The 18,096-nt window shown below is 51.8% G+C and overlaps 1 protein-coding gene across 1 annotated transcript in view; it reads right to left on the minus strand.

The window, feature by feature from the left end:
* Nucleotides 1–1,715: 1,715 nt before the first annotated feature.
* FAM83F (family with sequence similarity 83 member F) overlaps nucleotides 1,716–18,096 on the minus strand; it is a 31,041-nt gene continuing 14,660 nt past the window's right edge. Inside the window, exons 2-5 of the mRNA XM_058568316.1 lie at nucleotides 12,034–12,201; nucleotides 11,362–11,483; nucleotides 9,653–10,347; nucleotides 1,716–3,044 (exon numbers count right to left, since the gene is read on the minus strand). Coding sequence (XP_058424299.1) covers nucleotides 2,995–3,044; nucleotides 9,653–10,347; nucleotides 11,362–11,483; nucleotides 12,034–12,201 — 1,035 coding nt within the window. The 3' untranslated portion in view covers nucleotides 1,716–2,994. The remainder of the gene's footprint in view (nucleotides 3,045–9,652; nucleotides 10,348–11,361; nucleotides 11,484–12,033; nucleotides 12,202–18,096) is intronic.

An 18,096-nucleotide genomic window follows, 5' to 3' on the forward strand; every position in this document is an offset into this window, starting at 1 on the left:
AGACTCCCAGCCCCACGCAGGAGTCCTGTGCTTCCTGCTCCTGGGGGCAAGATCCAGAGTGGCAGCAGCCCCTGGGTGCCTCTGCTCATCGGAGGTCAGCCTGTCCAAGGAGTAGCACCAGTCGTTGACACTCAACCTACAGAAGCTGGACTCAGAAAGTGGGCCGCTTGGGCCGGCCCCGTGGCTTAGTGGTTAAGTGCGCGCGCTCCGCTGCTGGTGGCCCGGGTTCGGATCCTGGGCGCGCACCGACGCACCGTTTGTCGGGCCATGCTGAGGACGCGTCCCACATACAGCAACTAGAAGGATGTGCAACTATGACATACAACTATCTACTGGGGCTTTGGGAAAAATAAATAAAATTATAAAAAAAGAAAGTGGGCCGCTTGATGGTGGTGGTGCTGGTTGTGGGGGAGGGGTGAGGCAGTGAAGCCAGGCCCTGGCCTGAGAGCGACGTTTCATTCCTGTTACTCTCGGAGGCCTTCCGACATCACCAGCTTTGTGGAAGCTGCTGAGGAGGGACCAAAGGCACGCTCCACCCTTGAACTTGTCTTCCGACTGGGAAGGCCAGATGTTCCCTTGAGATTTGATGAGAAAGAGAATATCTCACAAAGTATATGCAAGCGCTGGGACAGAGGGCAGATGTGCTCAAAACTGAGAAGCCAAGAGGCAGAATGGAGTGGGCTGGAGCTTACGCAGACAAGCAAACATTAGGAACCGCATTTTAGGACTTCAAGATCCTCAGCAATCTTTGGACTGCTGTCTGTTCCCAAGCATCTCACAGCTGGAGGGGGTGCGAGGCCATCTTGTCCAAACGCCTGTGAGGGGCTGAGGAAACTGCGACTGGGGGGGAGAGGTGCCCTGCCTCCCAGGCCAGCACTCTTCCCACTCTCCTGTGTTGCTTCCTCTTCAACATATGGTCTCCCACTCCGCTTTTTTCCTATGAAGGAGGTGAGAATAACCCCGTCTTGGCACGGGGAGAAATGGGGGCAGGAAGGCAGGCCTGGCTCAAGGCTGCAGTGACTTGGAACTTCCAATCTGGGTCCTCCCACATGGCAGGGCAGGGGAGGGAAGGGGCTGGGCTACGCCTGCTTCCCTCCTAGGGGAGGCCCAAGAAGCCCTCGGGTCGAATCGCTTAGCAGCCGGTCCCTTCTGCACCTCCTCCCTTGTCCCGAGGCATCCGCTCTCCTCACCAAGGGTGAGCTCTTTGCCCTACTGCAACTAACCCACCTCGTGTCCCACACCTCAAGGTGACCACATCCCGTGTCCCATCTCTCCCTTCCTTTCCCTCCAGAACAAGCATGTGCCACACTGCCAGGCCTTGGTGCGTAGGAAGCACTTTCAGAAAGTGTTTAATCCTCACAAAAGTTCTGGGAGGCAGGTCAGGGCCCCTTGCTCCCCCACCAACATGCCAGAAGCTAACCTCAGGGTGAACAGAGGAGCCCCTGAGAACTAGCTTCACCCTTCCTTTCCTGCCCCTCCCCACCGCCAGAGAGGCCAGGTTCTTCTCAAACGACTGTGCAGTGCCGTCCTCCTTCCTGCTTTCTCAAAGGACATCTGGTTCACCTCAGCGCTGTCAACGCTCCCCTGCTCGCCTCGCACATCAGCCGCCTCGCAGACATCTGGGCCCCTCCCCCAGGTGCTGCTCATGCCCTGGGGTTTGCAGAAGGAGACGCACAGGACGAGAGTTTGGTTCAGAAGTAAGAGGCTGAGAGAGGCTGCGCACAGTGCTTTCACAGGGCCTGCAGCCTTGGCTCCCCTGGGATCTGAGCCCCAGCACCCGGCTCTGAGCAGAGCCGGCTCGCACAGCCTGCATTTTGGCAATTTCTCTGTTGTCCATTCAAGACCTCTCTCCTCAGACCCCCAGTCACACAAGTGGGGAGGGGGCAGTGTGCGATTTTAGGCTGGTCTCTGTGGGCTGGCATCGTGGCAATTAGGCCAGGCACCTTTGGGGAAGCTGAGGTTCCTCAACACAGCTGGGCTTTCAGCAGGAGGCTAAGGCTGGTCTTTGGCTGAAATGTGGCTAGAGAAGGCACGGAAGTCCTGGCTGGTGAAGGGGACCGAGGGCCATCTCGGGGCAGGGGTGGGGTGTGTGTGGGGGGTGGAAGACAAATGCTCCTGTCTGCAGGGCCCTGCCTCCCAAACCATCCTAACTGGCCCTCGGCCAAGCTCTCTCTCTCCCTGCCTTGGGCTGCAAATCAAGGCACATGAAGGGGAGGGAGTGGCCTCAGGTAAAGGCACTAGAAGAACCACCATGTCAGCTTGCAGCAGGCAATAGCCAAATAAGCCTAGACCACCTGGGGCAGAGACTGCCAAGATGGCGCAGGAAAGGAGACCTCAGTAGAGGGCTCTTAAAATGGCAATGTCAAATACTGGCCCTGGCTAGGGGGAGGGTTTCCCCTCACTCATTCAGAGTCTAGTGTAGGGACTGGGCCAGGAAGGCCACAGCAGCCAGTGCCCCAGCTGCCCCACCTGCACCTTCCACCTTGAGTTCAGAGGCTAGAGCAACTGGATCCTTGGCTCAGAGCCCTGTCCTCCTCCCTTTTATTCCACCAACCTCTTGGGGGGACCAGAAGCACCAAGAAGCCTAGGGAAGGAGAAGTCGGGGGCTGGGGCTGCCCTGGAGACCCCATCACATTAAGGTATAAAGCCATGGGCTCACCCCATCTAGGGACCTGCAGGGCGAGGCTGGCCCAGTGGAGGGAGGGGGTCGGGCATGAAGGAGAGCGGATACCAGTGAAGCTTCCACTTCATGTAAACAAGGAGGAGTGACCCCTGCCCGGCCACCGCCACCGACAGTCTTGTGGAGGCGTGTGATTATCTTGAGATGCTGCAGACCCTCACATCTGTGATTCAGGGTCCCTGAGGCCAGGATGAAGGCTGCTGGGGCAGGAGGCCAGCAGGGCTCTGATGTGTAAACTGCAGGGTTTGACCTGTGTTCTCCACAGGACAGGACAGGGGGGCATCCACAGGTCCTGCCCACTGCTGGCCCACAGCTCAGGAAATCACGCAATTGCTGGTCTTGGCAGGACTGGGACTTGTTTTACCTGCAGAGACAAGGGACACAGGCAGGGAAGGGTATAAATGACGTGCTTAGTGGATTCACCTCCAGCCCCTCTCCTGTGCACTGCCCACACCTCAGATTTGGGGGCTGGGGTCACTGTCTCCCTCCCAAGCTGCTGATCTGGAAACCAGGTCAGTAGGGGCCCCAGGAAAGCAAAAGGATTGTCCTGACAGCCTCAGCAAGACTGCCACTGATTAGGACATCAAGGGATCTGCCATCTCCTGACCTCAGCGGGGTGGGGGAAGGATCCAGACCCCAAATCAACAACTACAATCAGTGACTTAAAAGTCTTGCCAAGAGGTAGTTTAGCTAACACCATGCACAGCCTCACAGCTTAGAAAGCACAGCCCCAGTCATTCTCTCAGGTAGCCCTTGTGGGCGCCGCACTGTGAGAAGGTCTCATCAGTCCTATCTTACAGCTGAGTGTGGCGGGGCCCCCAGGCCCCAGAGCCAGCCAGCGTCAGCGTCTGTTCTTCCAAATCCTGTCTCAGCTCCCTCTGCCATGCAGGTTGCCTAAGGAGGAAGAGGAAAAGCTTGTGCCTCAGGAAGGGTCAGTAGGCTGACGGAGAGCCAGGCAGTGTGGCATGGACCACATGCTTAGGGAGGCGGTTTTAAGGAAGAGGATGGAGGGAACGCACTTCACTGAGAGGAAAGGGGGTGAGAAAGCTGTTCTGCTCCAGGCCAGAGAAGCACGTTTCTCCTCTTCCCAGCCCACTTCCATCTATTTCCATTTCCTTTACTATCCCAAGCAGAGACCAGTGGCTTCTTTGGCAGGATTCCTGCCATCGAGGGAAGGGGGGAGCTACAAGACAGACACTGGCACCTCCCGGCTTGCCTGCGAAGAGTCGGCCACTGGATCCATGTCCTCCTGGCACACCGGCTGCCTTTCTCCCAGGTGGAAGCTGCTGTTATTTTCTGCCTGTTCCTTTCCACACCGCAAGGGTCACCTCCCTGGCGCTCAGACCACCTTCTCATATCACTTCAGCTGTGAATTTACTTAAGGTGGCTTCTGTCCCTTCTCCTGGGCCATTAGCGAGAGACACTGAGCAGGCCCGAGTGGAGACCCTTCCTCCTGCCCTGCTCCTGTTACCCACCGCCTTCCCTGGGCTGGACTAAACTCACTCCTCGGGACTTGCTACAAGTCCAGCTGAGCCTCCTTGGAGGCTCGCTGACAGCGCTTAGAGCTTAGAGGAGGTGGGAAGGGAGCCAGATGACTGTGGCCCCCACTCCCCAGAGCTCCGAGGGTCAAGGAGCTTCGTCATCTGCCATGTGGTGCTGAGGTTGCCTCTGGTGCAGCTCTGCTGAAGTGATCACATTCCCCCGTCCCCTCACTGAAGCAATGGACATGTCTGTCCCCACTTCCTCTCCTTAGGGGCTTGTTTTATTGAGCAGATGCGAGCTCCTCCCCGGAGGCAGTGGCACTTTGGAGGCAGGATCCTGAAGCAGGGGAAGGAGCGTAGCTTGGGATGGGGAGGCTAGGAGCCTTAGAGGAGCCTCATGCCCAGACAAGGCGGCAGGAGCAGGGGTCAGGGCCTGTGTTTGCAGGGCGTGCTTCCCACTCCCCCACTCATTTTATAAGGCTGGATGAAAGCCCGAAGACATACTTTATACTCAGAATTCATCCCTATGCCTCTGATAGAAAAACTGGTTTGAGGAAAAATTCTTTGTGTTCCATCATGATTCCATGTACACACGCAGGTGTTCAGCAAGAGTCTGAGGCGAGTCAGACCTGCTCAGATTAATAGGGAAGAATCCATAAACAGCCCTCAATTTTTTTTTTTTTTTTTTTTTTTTACAAAGTACGTGTGACATGGGCGGTTCAAAAGAGGCTTAGGAGAGAAAGTCCAACTTCAAAGGGAGGCGACACTGGAGTGAGACTGAAAGTGGGGGTGGGAAGTGGGAGAAGAGGGGGCAGCAAGACGCAAGGGCTGGAGGGGGAGCCGGCCTTGGCGTCAGGACAGGCTCATCTGTCAGTACCCAGCAAGTCTGGTTTAGCTGGCAGGAGAGAGGTGACAGGCACGATGGGCTCTACCTCCCTATAGGTTCCTGGGCCTCACAGTCTCCCTTTCTGGAAGATTCTTCCCCTGGATGTCCACATGGCTCTCTCCTTCCTTCCTTCAAGTCTCTGCTCAGATGCCCCTTTGTCAGAGAGGCGTCCCCCGATCACTTTTTATAAAAGGGTCACTGCCCTCCCCTGTCCCCTCTCTCCAGGACAGTATTCACTCCGTAAGAGCAGGGACTTTGCTCGTTTTTTTCACTGCTGTACCAGGAACTCAGAACAGTGCCTGGCACAGAGCAGATGGTATATAGACGTATATCTGATGGATAAAATGATGACCAGGCAATGCAAGCTACTTCAGGGTTCATAGCAATACCCACAATAGTGGCCTCGAGAGACGCTGACTGGGTGATCCACGTGCCTCGCTCACCTAGATGGTGATGTAGCCCTGGCCCAAGAGGGCCCAGAGGGGCAGGGGATTATGACATCTGCCAGTGAGAATCAGGTCGCCTGCCTCTTCTCTAGAGCCGTGTGGTGTCAGTTCCTCGAAGGATGCTCTCTGGCTCCCCTCACCGGTGTTGTGGGATCGGGACCCCGGATGGGAACGGTGACCAGGTTTACCGCATCAGACTGCAGCCTCCAACACCAGCTGGAGGCTGACCTGCGCTCCTCAGGAGCTACAATGAATTTTGAAACTCTTTCTTGACAAGAAAGCTCTTGAGGAACTGGAGGCCCACAGGTCCCTCACTTCCCCAACCTTCCATCCTGGACAGGGGCCCAGATTTCCAGGAGAGAGATCTGAGGCCTTCAGCCTCCCGGGATGACACAGGTGAGCCTGAAGTCTTCAAATCCGGGAGCCCAGGGGCGACAACACTAGGAGCCAGACCACACTGCCAGCCAGAGTGGCCAATCCATGCACGAACAGGGGAACCAGGCGAGTTCTGGAAAGGCCACCATCGCTGCAGTCACCTCAGACAACTCTGGGAAGAAAAGCGTGAGGCCAGGGGACTTGGAAGGTAGTGACCCAGAGGCACTCCGTGGCGTAAATGACCACTCTCCTCTTCCTCTCCACTGGTGGGATACCAGGGGGAAAGTCAATCACGTATTCAGGCTTCGGCCTTTCCAAACAGTCTTTAAAGATATAGGTAAATGGTGCCAACTTTAACCTTCCAGAGACAGCCACAGGCTTTGTGCAAGGCCCTGGGAGGCAAGAGACAATGCTACCCTTTTCTCACTGTGTGACCATGGATGCAGGGGCTCGCCTCTGCGCCTCTGGGGTCTCGTCTGTGAAACGATGTCATCAGGCAGGGTGGTTGTGAGTTCTGTGTGAAAGCACTGAGCACCCAGTCCACCCAGCACTTGCCAGGTACTCAGCAAAATTCTGTGCCTTTCTTCCTTCTCTTAACTGTCTTGGAGAGTGTTGGCCGTTTCCCAGTGATTTCCCTGGGGGGACCAGGAGGGGCTTCAGGACATCACCTGGAACCTCCTCCCCCAGCCTGGCAGTCCCCTGAGGGCAGGGCCTTGTCCTGCTCTGGGGACCCCGGGCACAGGAAAACACCCAGGGCACTTGTTTAACATGCAGATTCCTCACTGCATTTTAACAAGGCTCTCCAGTGACTGCTGTTCCCTGAGGTTGGGATCTCTGCCCCAGAGGGCCCATCCAAGCTCCTGGATGGACGCACCAGAAGGCAGGCTCAGGGAGAGGTGCTGAGCGCTTCCAGAGCAGGAGCAAGCCCTCAGCGATAGGAAGAGAAGGAAAAGGTGCTCGCTTCCGCCAGTAGAGGGGGCTGTGAGCCTTCAAACCACCAGGCGGCCCGGCTGGATCTCCAGGCCTACAGGAAGGGATTTCCGAAGGTTCTCCCAAGGGCCATACTTGGGTTTGCAAAAATTTGCATGCTGTTTGACAACTATATACTTCTTATCAAGCAATTTTACAGGCTGTCAGCGCCCAGCCTGTTTTTCTCTCTTTCACCCACCCTGTCATCAGCCCAGACTCTCCCTTGACAAGAGGGCAGCAGAGACAGTCAGGAGGGACAGAGTCAGAATCAGAGCTCCAAGGGACCTGGAAACCCTCCCTGGCTCACCTCCACCTCTTCTCAACCAGGAAACAGCCCTGGGAGGTGAAAGGATGTGTCCAGGTATGGGGAGTGCTTTGATGCCCTGGGAGCTGAGATCCACACCATATCTATTCTGATGATGTTCTGAAAGTTCACTGTAGGAAAGGGATCCTTTCCTGGATGCGGCCCTAAGGTAGCAGCTTAAGGGATTTCCTCCCAGACGACAGTTCCAAGCGTACTAGGATTACCAGTTCCAGCCTTGGGGGCCCCACGCTGACCCTGACCCTCTGGCACAGAGTCCTCCTGACTTAGCTTCTGCTGCCCGAGAGGAGGCACTGAGACAGCCCAGCCTCAGTCAAATGTTTGGGAGGCTAGAGGCCGCTAAAAAGGGCCTTTGGGGAGAGAAGTCCCCCTTCTTGCCCTGCCTTTGAGGGAAGAAAGCAGCAGGGAGAGGAAAGCTCTCATTAGGGGCTTGAATTTCGGGCCCTCGGGTACTGGATGCCCATCCAGGTGGGCAGAGACTGTGCTGGGTGAGGCCACTCTGTGTTTCTTCTAAAGGATGGAGAAGGAATAGGGTGATCTTGCTGGGCATCCCCCAGACCTTCCTGAATTTATGTGCCAGCACACTCTCGTGCTTGCTCTTCTCTCTCTCTGGGTATTGGGCTCTGTCCGGGGCTGCCTGGCTGGCTCCTGGGCACCATGTGCAAACACTCAGAGAGCAGCAGCAGTGGTAGCGACCATCCAAGTCATCCAAGCAGGGGAACCCGATGCAGAGAGACTCAGGAGAGGCAGCAGGAAGGGACAAGACAATGGGCCTTTCGTTTCTATGGAAACAGCACCTCAGGGTGAGGGGCTGAAGGAAAAGAAAGCTTCCACTTCACCTCCAGTCAGGACTCCAAACAGCCCCTTTTGTGGTTGGGCTCCTCCTCCGCCCCTTCCCTGCCAGGTGTTCACCATGGCAACCCTTCCTCCAAACGAGAGGTGCAGAGCAGCAGCAGCATCTGGTGTTGGGGGAGCCAGGAATCCCAGGGGGAATGGGATGGGCCAGCTACCCCTCTCCTTGACAGGACATGGGCCCTGGCCTGGGTTTGAGTCCGGGCCCCACTACCACTTACTGTGTCCTGATACCACTTAATTCACCTCTCCGAGCTCCCACCTGGCACTTCTGTGGTTGTTGTGAGGGCCAGTTGAGAGGGAAAGCACCTAGTGAAGGTTCTGGCACATGGAGGCACTGCATATATGCTTCCTGGCCAAACGGAGGTATAGCACTGTGCTCCTGCTATGCCCAAATGCACGGAGACTCCCAGGCCCATCCTAACTTTAAGGAGCACAGACTGAGTGTGTCACGCTCTGTAGTAGGGCTGGGGAATCAGCACAGTGGGAGACAGTTGTGACCCTTGCTCTCAAGGTCAAAGCTGGGGAAGCACTCAGGCTGCCTAGGACGGGACCTCAGGCCCTGCCATTACTACCCAGCCAGCAGGGAGCCCAGGGTCACTGCTGCAAAGCCCTACAGCCACAGAGGGAGAAATCTCAACAAAGAACCCCTTTGAGGGCCGGCCCCGTGGCTTAGCGGTTAAGTGCGCGCGCTCCGCTGCTGGCAGCCCGGGTTCGGATCCCGGGCGCGCATCGACGCGCCGCTTCTCAGGCCATGCTGAGGCCGTGTCCCACATACAGCAACTAAAGGGATGTGCAGCTATGACATACAACTATCTACTGGGGCTTTGGGGGGGAAAATAAATAAATAAATAAAATCTTTAAAAAAAAAAAAAAAAAGAACTCCTTTGACCCAGAGATGCTGACACAAGAAAAGGCACCAGCAGCAGCCATGGCTGGCACCATCAGCCTCTGGAAAGGCCACACTGGAGACTGCTCCAGAGAGAGAGATAAAGGCCAGGATCTCTAGTGGACTCCAAGGAGACAGCCAGAAAGATACCACCACCAGGAACCATCTCTCCTAGAGGGAAGCAGCGTGGCAAACACTACTCATCAAACAAACCCAGGTAGGAACCAAGTCAAACTATTTACCACAGAAATGAGGGGAGTGGGTTGGGGCACTGGGGCGCACAGGTGAGGGTCAGGTGTGTTTGACCAGGTTGGGTCCTGATGACAGGTGAACCAGCCAAGAACGAAGTTTGCTAGAACAAGCCCAGACTCAGAGGCGGGGGTCGAGCCTTAGCCCTGCCACTCAGCTGCGCTGTGCCTCTGCTACTTCACTTACAAAGGAGAAACTGTCCAAGCCTCTACAGGAGTAATCGTAGCTCTCAGACTGCCCCAGGCCCACCGTTCAGAACAGCTGGGCAAGGCAGGCACCATTCTACCCTTTTAGAGAGGAGGAAACTGAAACTCAGACCTGCAGCGGCTGGCCCCAGGCCAGAAGGTAGATGAAGGCCAGAGCAAATGGGAACTGGGGACTGTCTGACCCCAGAGCTCCTGCTCTCTCCCTGCCAGCAAGCTGCCTTTCTGCAGATATGAGGCACCGTTCCTCGATAAGGGCCAGGGGCCTGGGGGCACTGGGCCAGAGGCGGGAGGGCTCACCTGAGATGTCGGCACTGGAGCCCTCGTTGGGCCTCTTCCCCATCACAAACTCCACTTCGGCAAAGGTCTCAGTGGAGAGGGAGCTGGCTGTGCCGTTGGGCGCTGCAGGCCTCTTGGCCCGTCGGCTGAAGAACCTGCTGCTAAAGCGCTTGCCCTCCTTGGCTGGGGTGGCCTCTCCGTTGGCAGCTTCTCCCTTGCCGTTACGGGCTAGAGCGTCTCGGGGTTTGGGCTTCAGGTCCATATGCAGGTGAGAGACCACCCTGCCATCCTTCCGAATCAGCTCTCTCAAGGGAACGGGCTCCACGGAGGGCAGCACCTGCTCCAGTGTGACCAGGTCATTCAGGAAGCTCTCTAGGCGCCGGGCTGCCTCGCCGCCTCCGCTGCCCTCTTCCTGCCTCTCTGGGTTGCCGCTGGCCTCCCGCTGCTGTCGGGCGGCCCAGCGCATCATCTCCCCCGGTGGGTGGCGGCTGCCTGACACCAGGGCGTACTTGGGGTTGATGAGCTTTCGAGCCACAGTGGAGGTGTAGTTAAGGCCAAGCCTGCCAGCACCTCCTGCCAGGCCCAGCTGCTGGTACAAGTTCACCTCCTCGGAGATGGCATATAGCTCCCGGAACTCCACGTCGAAGGGCTCCACGTTCTGCCCTGTCAGGATGAGGAGAAGGTTCCTGTCCACGTAGGAGGAACTCCAGGTGAACCTGGGAACAGAAAAACAAGATGCATGTGCCCAGGCCTGCGGTCTCGCCCTGCCAGCAGCCCCTTGGCAAGCCCATCTCAACACCCATTGCCCCCGCCCCAACCTGATCCGCCACTGAGGCCAGATGCCTTGCCGCTTGGTGGAAGGCACCTCTGGGCCTTTGCACTGGATGCTCTCCCTCCACCAACCCAAATCCTCTCTTTTTTCCAGGTCTGGGCCTCGAATGCAGAAAGGCAGGCGGTGGGTGCAGGGCTATGGCATGAGAAGTCAGGCCTGGATTCAAACCTGGTTTCTACCCTGTGTGCCTTGTAAAACGGGGCTCATGGGGCTACAGCCAGAGTTGCTGTGAGGATCAAGTAAAATAACATATATAAAAATTTAGCTCAGAACCTGGCACAAACACACATTTAATGAGTAGTAACTGCAGCTGCTATCGTTGTTAATATCATTCCATTACTTATTGATGCATCTCTGAATTTTTAGAGCACTTGACGTCTGCCAAATCCCAAACTTGAACCATGTAAGAAGACTTACGCCATTTATTAATTGTTTCATGTGCCCTGGTCTCTTTTCCTTACTTAGATTTTAACTTACTTGGAGGGCAGAGACTGCACAGATACAGTCTCTCATCTTCCTGGTAATTTACTTCTGAATCAGAATTTGGGAGACATTCCTTCCACGCCACACTCTCACATTTCTTTCCCAGATCTGGTCCATTCTGCTTCCTGCTTGTCTCACCTAACAACTAGCCTCAAAATGCAACTGATTGCTGTGGACCATGAAAGGCAGGAAGTGCTGAGAGCCCAGTAAGAGTTGACCCTCTTTCTGGAATAATCCAGTAGCCAGAAAGTCTGAGGGAAGGGACTGGCCAGGAGGCTCTTCTCTGCTATGGGATCAGACAATACCTCTTAAACTAGTGACTATGGAGGCTCAAGTCCAGCATCTTCCGGAACAGGAACATTTATTACCATGAATAAAGGCCTCCCAGGCCCTTCTCTGACCTGGCAAAACTCACCTGTAAGAGCCAGTGGCTACTTTCTCACCATCTACCATCAAGAACTTTGATGACAGGGTCCCCTTGATCTTGCCCATGGGCATGTAGAAGCCAACACCTGTCACAGAGCGGACACGGATGTTCTGTTGAGAAGAGTAGAAACGCACCGTCACACAGGTTGGGGGCTTATGAGGCTCTGAGCCAAGTCTTTGCTTGGGCAGAGGAGCCCACTTGTCCATGAGACCCCGCCTGCTGGCTCCTGTCGGCACTAGACTCTGCTTCCTGTGGCCTTACAAGCGGAACCCCATTTGGAGGGCAGGAGGAAGTCCGCAAATCGTGCTTTGGGTGGGGACAAGCCCACGGTGGTTCCTGCCTGCTCCCAAAGCTCTCCAGAAGAGAACCACAGCCCCAGCTTTAACCCTGGCAGTGACTCTGCAGGCTGAGCACCCCAGGGCTGGGCCAGAGTGCCTCCTTAGCCTCAGCAGCCTTGGGATAAAATTTAAGCTGGGCATGTAATTTAGGATTATCAGTTCACGAGGCAAGGTTTCAGACAGAAGGAAAGGGGTTGAGATCTTGATGTTCAAGATCTTGATGATCTGAGCCCTGAACTGGGGAGGAGGCAGAGGAAGGGGCAGAAGTGGTCTCCATCTCATCTCCTGCCCTCTCTCCGGGCCCCCGAGTGGTACAACTTACCCGAATACGGAAGTCAGCGAGCTCCAGGCCCTGACACATCTCCAGGAAATACTTCACGCCTGCCTCATCCAGGATGATGTACACTGGCACTCGGCGCTTTGAGGCAGCGTCCACAATGTCTTGGAAGATATCGCCATCCGTGAAGAGGTCCATGACCACAGCAACGACCTGGACGGGGAAGGCACCTGTGAGGAACGCCGTGACTGCACACCTACAGAGACACATCTCAGCCCTGAGAGGACCAGCTGGGCCCAGGGTAACTGGTGGCCAAGAGTCAAAAACCCCATCTGTACCACTCCTGGGTTGCCCACCTCCCCACCAACCTCGGAGCACACCTGAGCTCAGGAGATGGGCTCTCTGCTCTGGGAAACGCCTGAGGGTGCAGGCCACGCTGCTGGTACTTCATCCTTAACCAACCCCCACCGGCCCCCCTGGGGATCTTCCAGCAGCTCTTCAGAAGCCATATCAGGGGAGATCTAGGGGCTGAGGAAAGTCGGTCCTGGTGCCCTAGGGAAACAAGCAGGCTCAAGAAGATGCGATCACTGAGAGGCACGGAATGGACTCCTTTCTACAAGCTGCAGATCTGCTCTACCACCACCTTCTCTGCAGGCCTGGGGTACTGGATCTCCCTGCTACTGTGCAGACCCTGTTCTTCCCTGAGCACAGATCCGGCCAGAGCTCCAGTTAGCTCAGACTCTCCCAGCCTCCAGGCGTCCAGGCCATCCCATTCCATCCTCAAATCAAGGTCACCGCCTAGGACTCTTGATTTCCCAAAGTCAGTTCTGATTATCCATCCTGGAAGGCGAGGCCTTCCGCAGCCTGAGGGAGATCTGCCTTTCTGACCTTAGCATCCTCCATTTTCCTACACAAACCTTCCTCTGCTCCAGAGGCAGGGTTTTCTTGTTGGCCCCAAGAACTGTGCACGTGATGCAGAGGAAAGGGCATGCTTTGGGGTCAGAGAGATCTGGTTATGACCACTTTCTATTTATGTGACCTTAGGCAAGTCACTGAACCTCGAAGAGCCTCTGTTTCCTCATCTGCAAAGTGGGGATACCCTGTACTTTATACATCTGCCATCAGGATTAGAGACAATGTCTGTAAAGCAACAAACATGATGCCTAGTATGTAGTAAGTCCTCAGTAAATGGTAACCACTGTATGGCGGAGAGGGTCGGCTTGTGGTTGTAACCTGAACTCTGAAGTCGGGCAGACCAGGCCTCATGTACCAACTCCAACGGTGACTCGTCAGAGCCCCAGCTTCCTTGGCAGCAAAATGGAGCTAATAGTAGCACCTTTCTCAAAGGGTTGTCATGAGGGCTTAGGGAGATAAACCACAAAAGCACTTATCACAGTGCCTGGCACGTGGTAAGCTCAGTAAGCAGTACCCTCCATCACCATCACCATCATTGTCACCATCATCATCACCACCGCCTTCACACACGTGCTCTACCATTACCCCTGCCTCTAAGACCACTCCTCTCACCATTCACACAATATTATTTAAGGCTCTTCCTAGCTCCTGCATTTAATACTCAATCATTCCTACAAGTAACATTTACCGAGCCCCACAAGCAGAGGGAGGATCTGAAGACAAATAAACTATAATCCCTCACTTCAAGGGGTTAATCCAGCTGGAACGATAAGATATTTTCAAAAAATAACTAAAACATAAGGAAAATGAGATAAATGCCTTAAAAGATGCACAAATGACATTTGATGTGAGTTCAAAGGCTGGGAGGGGAAGAGAAGGAGGGATGGAGGGAGGGAGGGAGATTAACTGATTACTTCCAGCCAGGGTAGAACAAGGCTTCACAGAGGAAGCTGCAACCTGAAGAGTGGGCAGCCTTGGGCACCATGAGAAATAAGCAGGGAGAAAAACTGAGCAGGGAAGTAGGCAAGGCTGCCAGGCATGGGTCTGCAAGTTGTGCACCGCACATGGACAATGGGCTGAGCAGGCGCGTGGAAGTTGTGCCTGCCTGAGGAAGGGACACCTTTTTCTCATCTGCATACAGGTGCCACATGGGCTAGCAGGGGCCTAGGAGGTGGGCATTTTAGGCAAAGACCACAACACAAACAAAGGCACGAGGACAAGGATAAGATGCACTGAACACTTTTGATGTGCCCCACACCATTCCAGGTGCCTGAGGTACATTTTCTAATTTGATCCTCACAATGAGGAAGATTGTTACTCCCATTTTATAGATGAGGAAGTAAATCCAAAGGGACAAAGTAACGTATCCAAGGTCAAGCAGCTAGCATGTAGCAGATTTGAACTCAGGTATGTCTGACCCCAGAGTCTTCATTTCACTGCATTATACTGCCTCACAGAGATGGCAGAGCTGTAAGGTATTTTAGAAACATTAAATCAAAAAAAATTTTTTTTTAAAAAGATTATACAAGATAGGCAAACTAGCAAGACTGATAAAAACAGAGGAGATGCAAACAAAATACTGAATGAAAAAAGAGAAATAACTATAGATACATTTGCTTTTTAAGTAAATAATTACAGAGATAACTGCAGAAATATTTACTTTTAAAAAATTTTAAGGAAATTCTTACTATTTAAGAAATAGTAAAAATGGGAAAAAAATTTTAAGACCATTTACACATTGATGAATTTGAAAATAAAAACAACATGGATAAGTCATTAAAAGTGAATTAAACACAATACAGCATAATCAAGTAAAGTTTATCCTGGAAATGTAACGATGATTCAACATCAGAAAATGTATCATTTTAATTTATAATATTTATGGGGTCAAGGAGGGGAAATCATATGTTATCTTAAAAGTTTTAAAAAGTACTTGATAGGGGCCAGCTCCCTGGCATAGTGGTTAAATTCAGCACACTCCACTTTGGTGGCCTGGGTTTGTGGGTTTGGATCCTGGGCGTGGACCTACATCACTCATCAGCCATGCTGTGGTGGTGACCCACATACAAAATAGAGGAAGACTGGCACAGATGTTAACTCAGGGCTAATCTTCCTCAAGCCAAAAAAAAAAAAAAAAGAGTTAGATTGGCAACAGATGTTAGCTCAGGGCAAATCCTCCTCAGCTAAAAAAAAAAAAAAAGTATTTGATAACACTAGATCCCTATCTGTGATTAAAATTCTCAAAAAACTAGCCACAGAAGGGACCTCCCTTAACTTGATAAAGGCTATCTACTAAAAACTCACCTGAAACACACTTAATAGAGAAATTTTAGATGCATTCTTTTTAAGTCAAGAATACTCACTATCACCACTGCTGTTCAACAAAGTATTGGAGGTCCTGGCCAATGCAATAAGACAAGAAAAAGAAGTAAGAGAAAGATTAGAAGAGACAAAACTACCAGTATTTGGAGATGATATTTTTATAGAAAACCTAGTAGAACGCAAAGGAAAACTATTAGAATTAATAGGGGAATTCAACAAGATTGCTAGATATAAGAAAAACTTATAAAAATCAACAGCATTCTTCCACTATGGCAATAATCAACTAAAAAAAAAAGAACAGAAAATAAGATCCATTCAAAATTGTAACTTAAGTACATAGTGTTTAGGAATTAATACCTTTATGGAGAAATTTTGAACACTCTAGTAAAGGACATTTAAAAATATGTGAATAAATGAAGAGATAAATCATGTTCATGGATAATAGGATTTAATATTTTAAAAATCCACTTCTCCCCATATTAATAAAATCCAATGTAATTCCAATGAAAGTTCAGTAAATTTTTTTGAGGAACTCAAATACTTCTAAGATGTGAGGAAGAATGAAGATCCACAATAACTAAGTCAATGTTGAAAAAGAAAAGCTAACAGGGGACACTTGTCCTACCAGATAATAAGACATACTGCAGAGCCATAGCAATAAGAATTGTGGTACTGAGGTAGGAAGGAACTAAGAAATAGACTAATGAAACAGCATGGAGAGACCAGAAACCTATATGTATCTATATACATACATAAAACTTTAAGTCTGATAGGGGTAGAATCACAATTCAGTGGAGAAAGGATGCTGTTTAATGGATGCTGCTGGTAAAATTGGCTTACTATATAAAGAAAAATAAAGGTGGATCCCTACCTCACACCATATAAAGGTGAATTTCAGGTAGGCTAAATACCTAAACGTGAACCTTGAGATGTAGGAAAATATCTTCATGACACAGGTAAGAAAGGATTTCTTAAAATTCCAAAAGCACAAATCATACAACAAATAAAATTTAAAAAGATGCATTTGACAAATTAGAGATTTTCTGTTCAAAGAAAGATGCCATAGACAAGGGTAACTGATGGGAGAAGATATCTGCAATGTCTACAACCAAAAGGAGTTAATAATATACAAGGGATGCCTGCAAATCAGCAAGAAAAAGACAGGAAATTAATTAGAAAAATGGGCAAAGGATATGAATAGGTAATTCCTAGAGGAGATACCTGAATGGCTAATAAGTACGTAAAGAGAAGCAGACTTTCTTAGTAATCAGAAAAATTCAAATTAAAGGAAAGAGAGAGAGAGAGAGATACCACTTTATAACTATAAGATTAACTAAAAATTAGAAAGTTGTATAATTCTAAACATTAGTATGTAAGGAAAGGGGAACCCTCATTCACTGCTGGTGGGAAGGGACACTGATGCAGCTATTCCCTAGAGCACTGGGCAGAGCTCAGTGGATTTCAGGATGTGCATAACTACAAGCCAGCAATGCCACTCTTGGCATTGCACCCAGGGAACCTCGTGGATATTTGCACAGGTCTATAAGGTGGCAGGAACAAAGATATTCACTGTAGCTTTCTTTGGGACAGCAAGGAGTTGGCATAACTTAGATGCCTATCTCCAGAAGAATGGGTGAGGAATGCACACGACAGAGTGCTCTGTAGCAGACAGAAGCAATGAACCAGTTCTATGTACAGTAACTTGGATAGTTCTTTTTAAAATGGATAGTTTGACTTAAAATGTTAGAGAATGAGATCTATAGCCTAATATCATTTATGTAAATAAGAACACTCTACATAAAATAACACTGCACGTTTTCAAGGATACAGACATATCCAAGGACATATACTGAATACATCAGAGTGGCTGCCTATAGATGGAGAAAGGAATGGGAGGGGAGGTGAACATAAAGTAAGAGGGGCCTTCCATGGATTGAGGATGGCAGTGGACCATGAACGGAGGTTCACAGTCAGCTCCACACTTGAGGTCCAGAACAACACAACACAACACACAACAGTTTGCCTGGAGCAGGTCAGGGTGGGTACGGGGTAGGTACAGTGAGGTTGGGGTGGGACCAGGGAGGGTTTTAACATGACACTTCAGGCCTCGTTCCATTGGAACATGGCTTCCCACCATCTTGTAGGGCTCCTGATATCCGGTCTCCGAGGGCTGTCTGAGGCCAAGAGTCCACTGCTGGCTCATTTCCAAACTCTCCACAGTGTCCAGCTTAAAGTCACTCTCTACATATCACTGGGGATAGCTTGACTGGCTCATGGAAGCGCTTCTAGAGCCACACTCCTGCTTTTGTTTTGTAACTGAAAAAGCAAGCAGGGAGTAGGCCAGCCCTTGCCCTCACCTGCCAAAGGATGTGATGTGAGAGGATCACAAACTGAGGGAGAGACAGAGTCCCAAGGGCCCTGCCTTCAGGAGGCTTGGTCTGCAGCACCCTGGTGAAAGCCAGCCATCTGTGCCAGCCGTCACTACCAATTAAACAATGAAATATCTGTAGTAGGGAAAAAAATCAATTGCTTGCAGACTCCTGCAATCTCATTGTGGAGGAGAAGTGATAATTACCCTGTGCTTTTGTCTCTGAGGGCACCGCGTGACATTCAGCTCCACAGCATCGGGCCCAGGAAAACCAGACCCCCCACCTCGGCTCCAGTGTTTAATGTGCCACATGATCCTCCCCGCCAAACCTAACTTCAAGACTCCCAGTGTAAACGGAAAATTGGGTTTCAAAAGAAGGACGTCACAGCTCAGAACTCAGGGAGACAGATTTCGTCAGGAGAGAAGAGTCATCTCCTCCTCCTGGCTGGCTCCCAGGGTCCTTTACCTGGTACCCACTGATGTGCAGCACCGGGGGAGAGAGG

This window comes from Diceros bicornis, chromosome 25 (assembly GCF_020826845.1).
Source record: "Diceros bicornis minor isolate mBicDic1 chromosome 25, mDicBic1.mat.cur, whole genome shotgun sequence".
Lineage (NCBI taxonomy): Eukaryota > Metazoa > Chordata > Mammalia > Perissodactyla > Rhinocerotidae > Diceros > Diceros bicornis.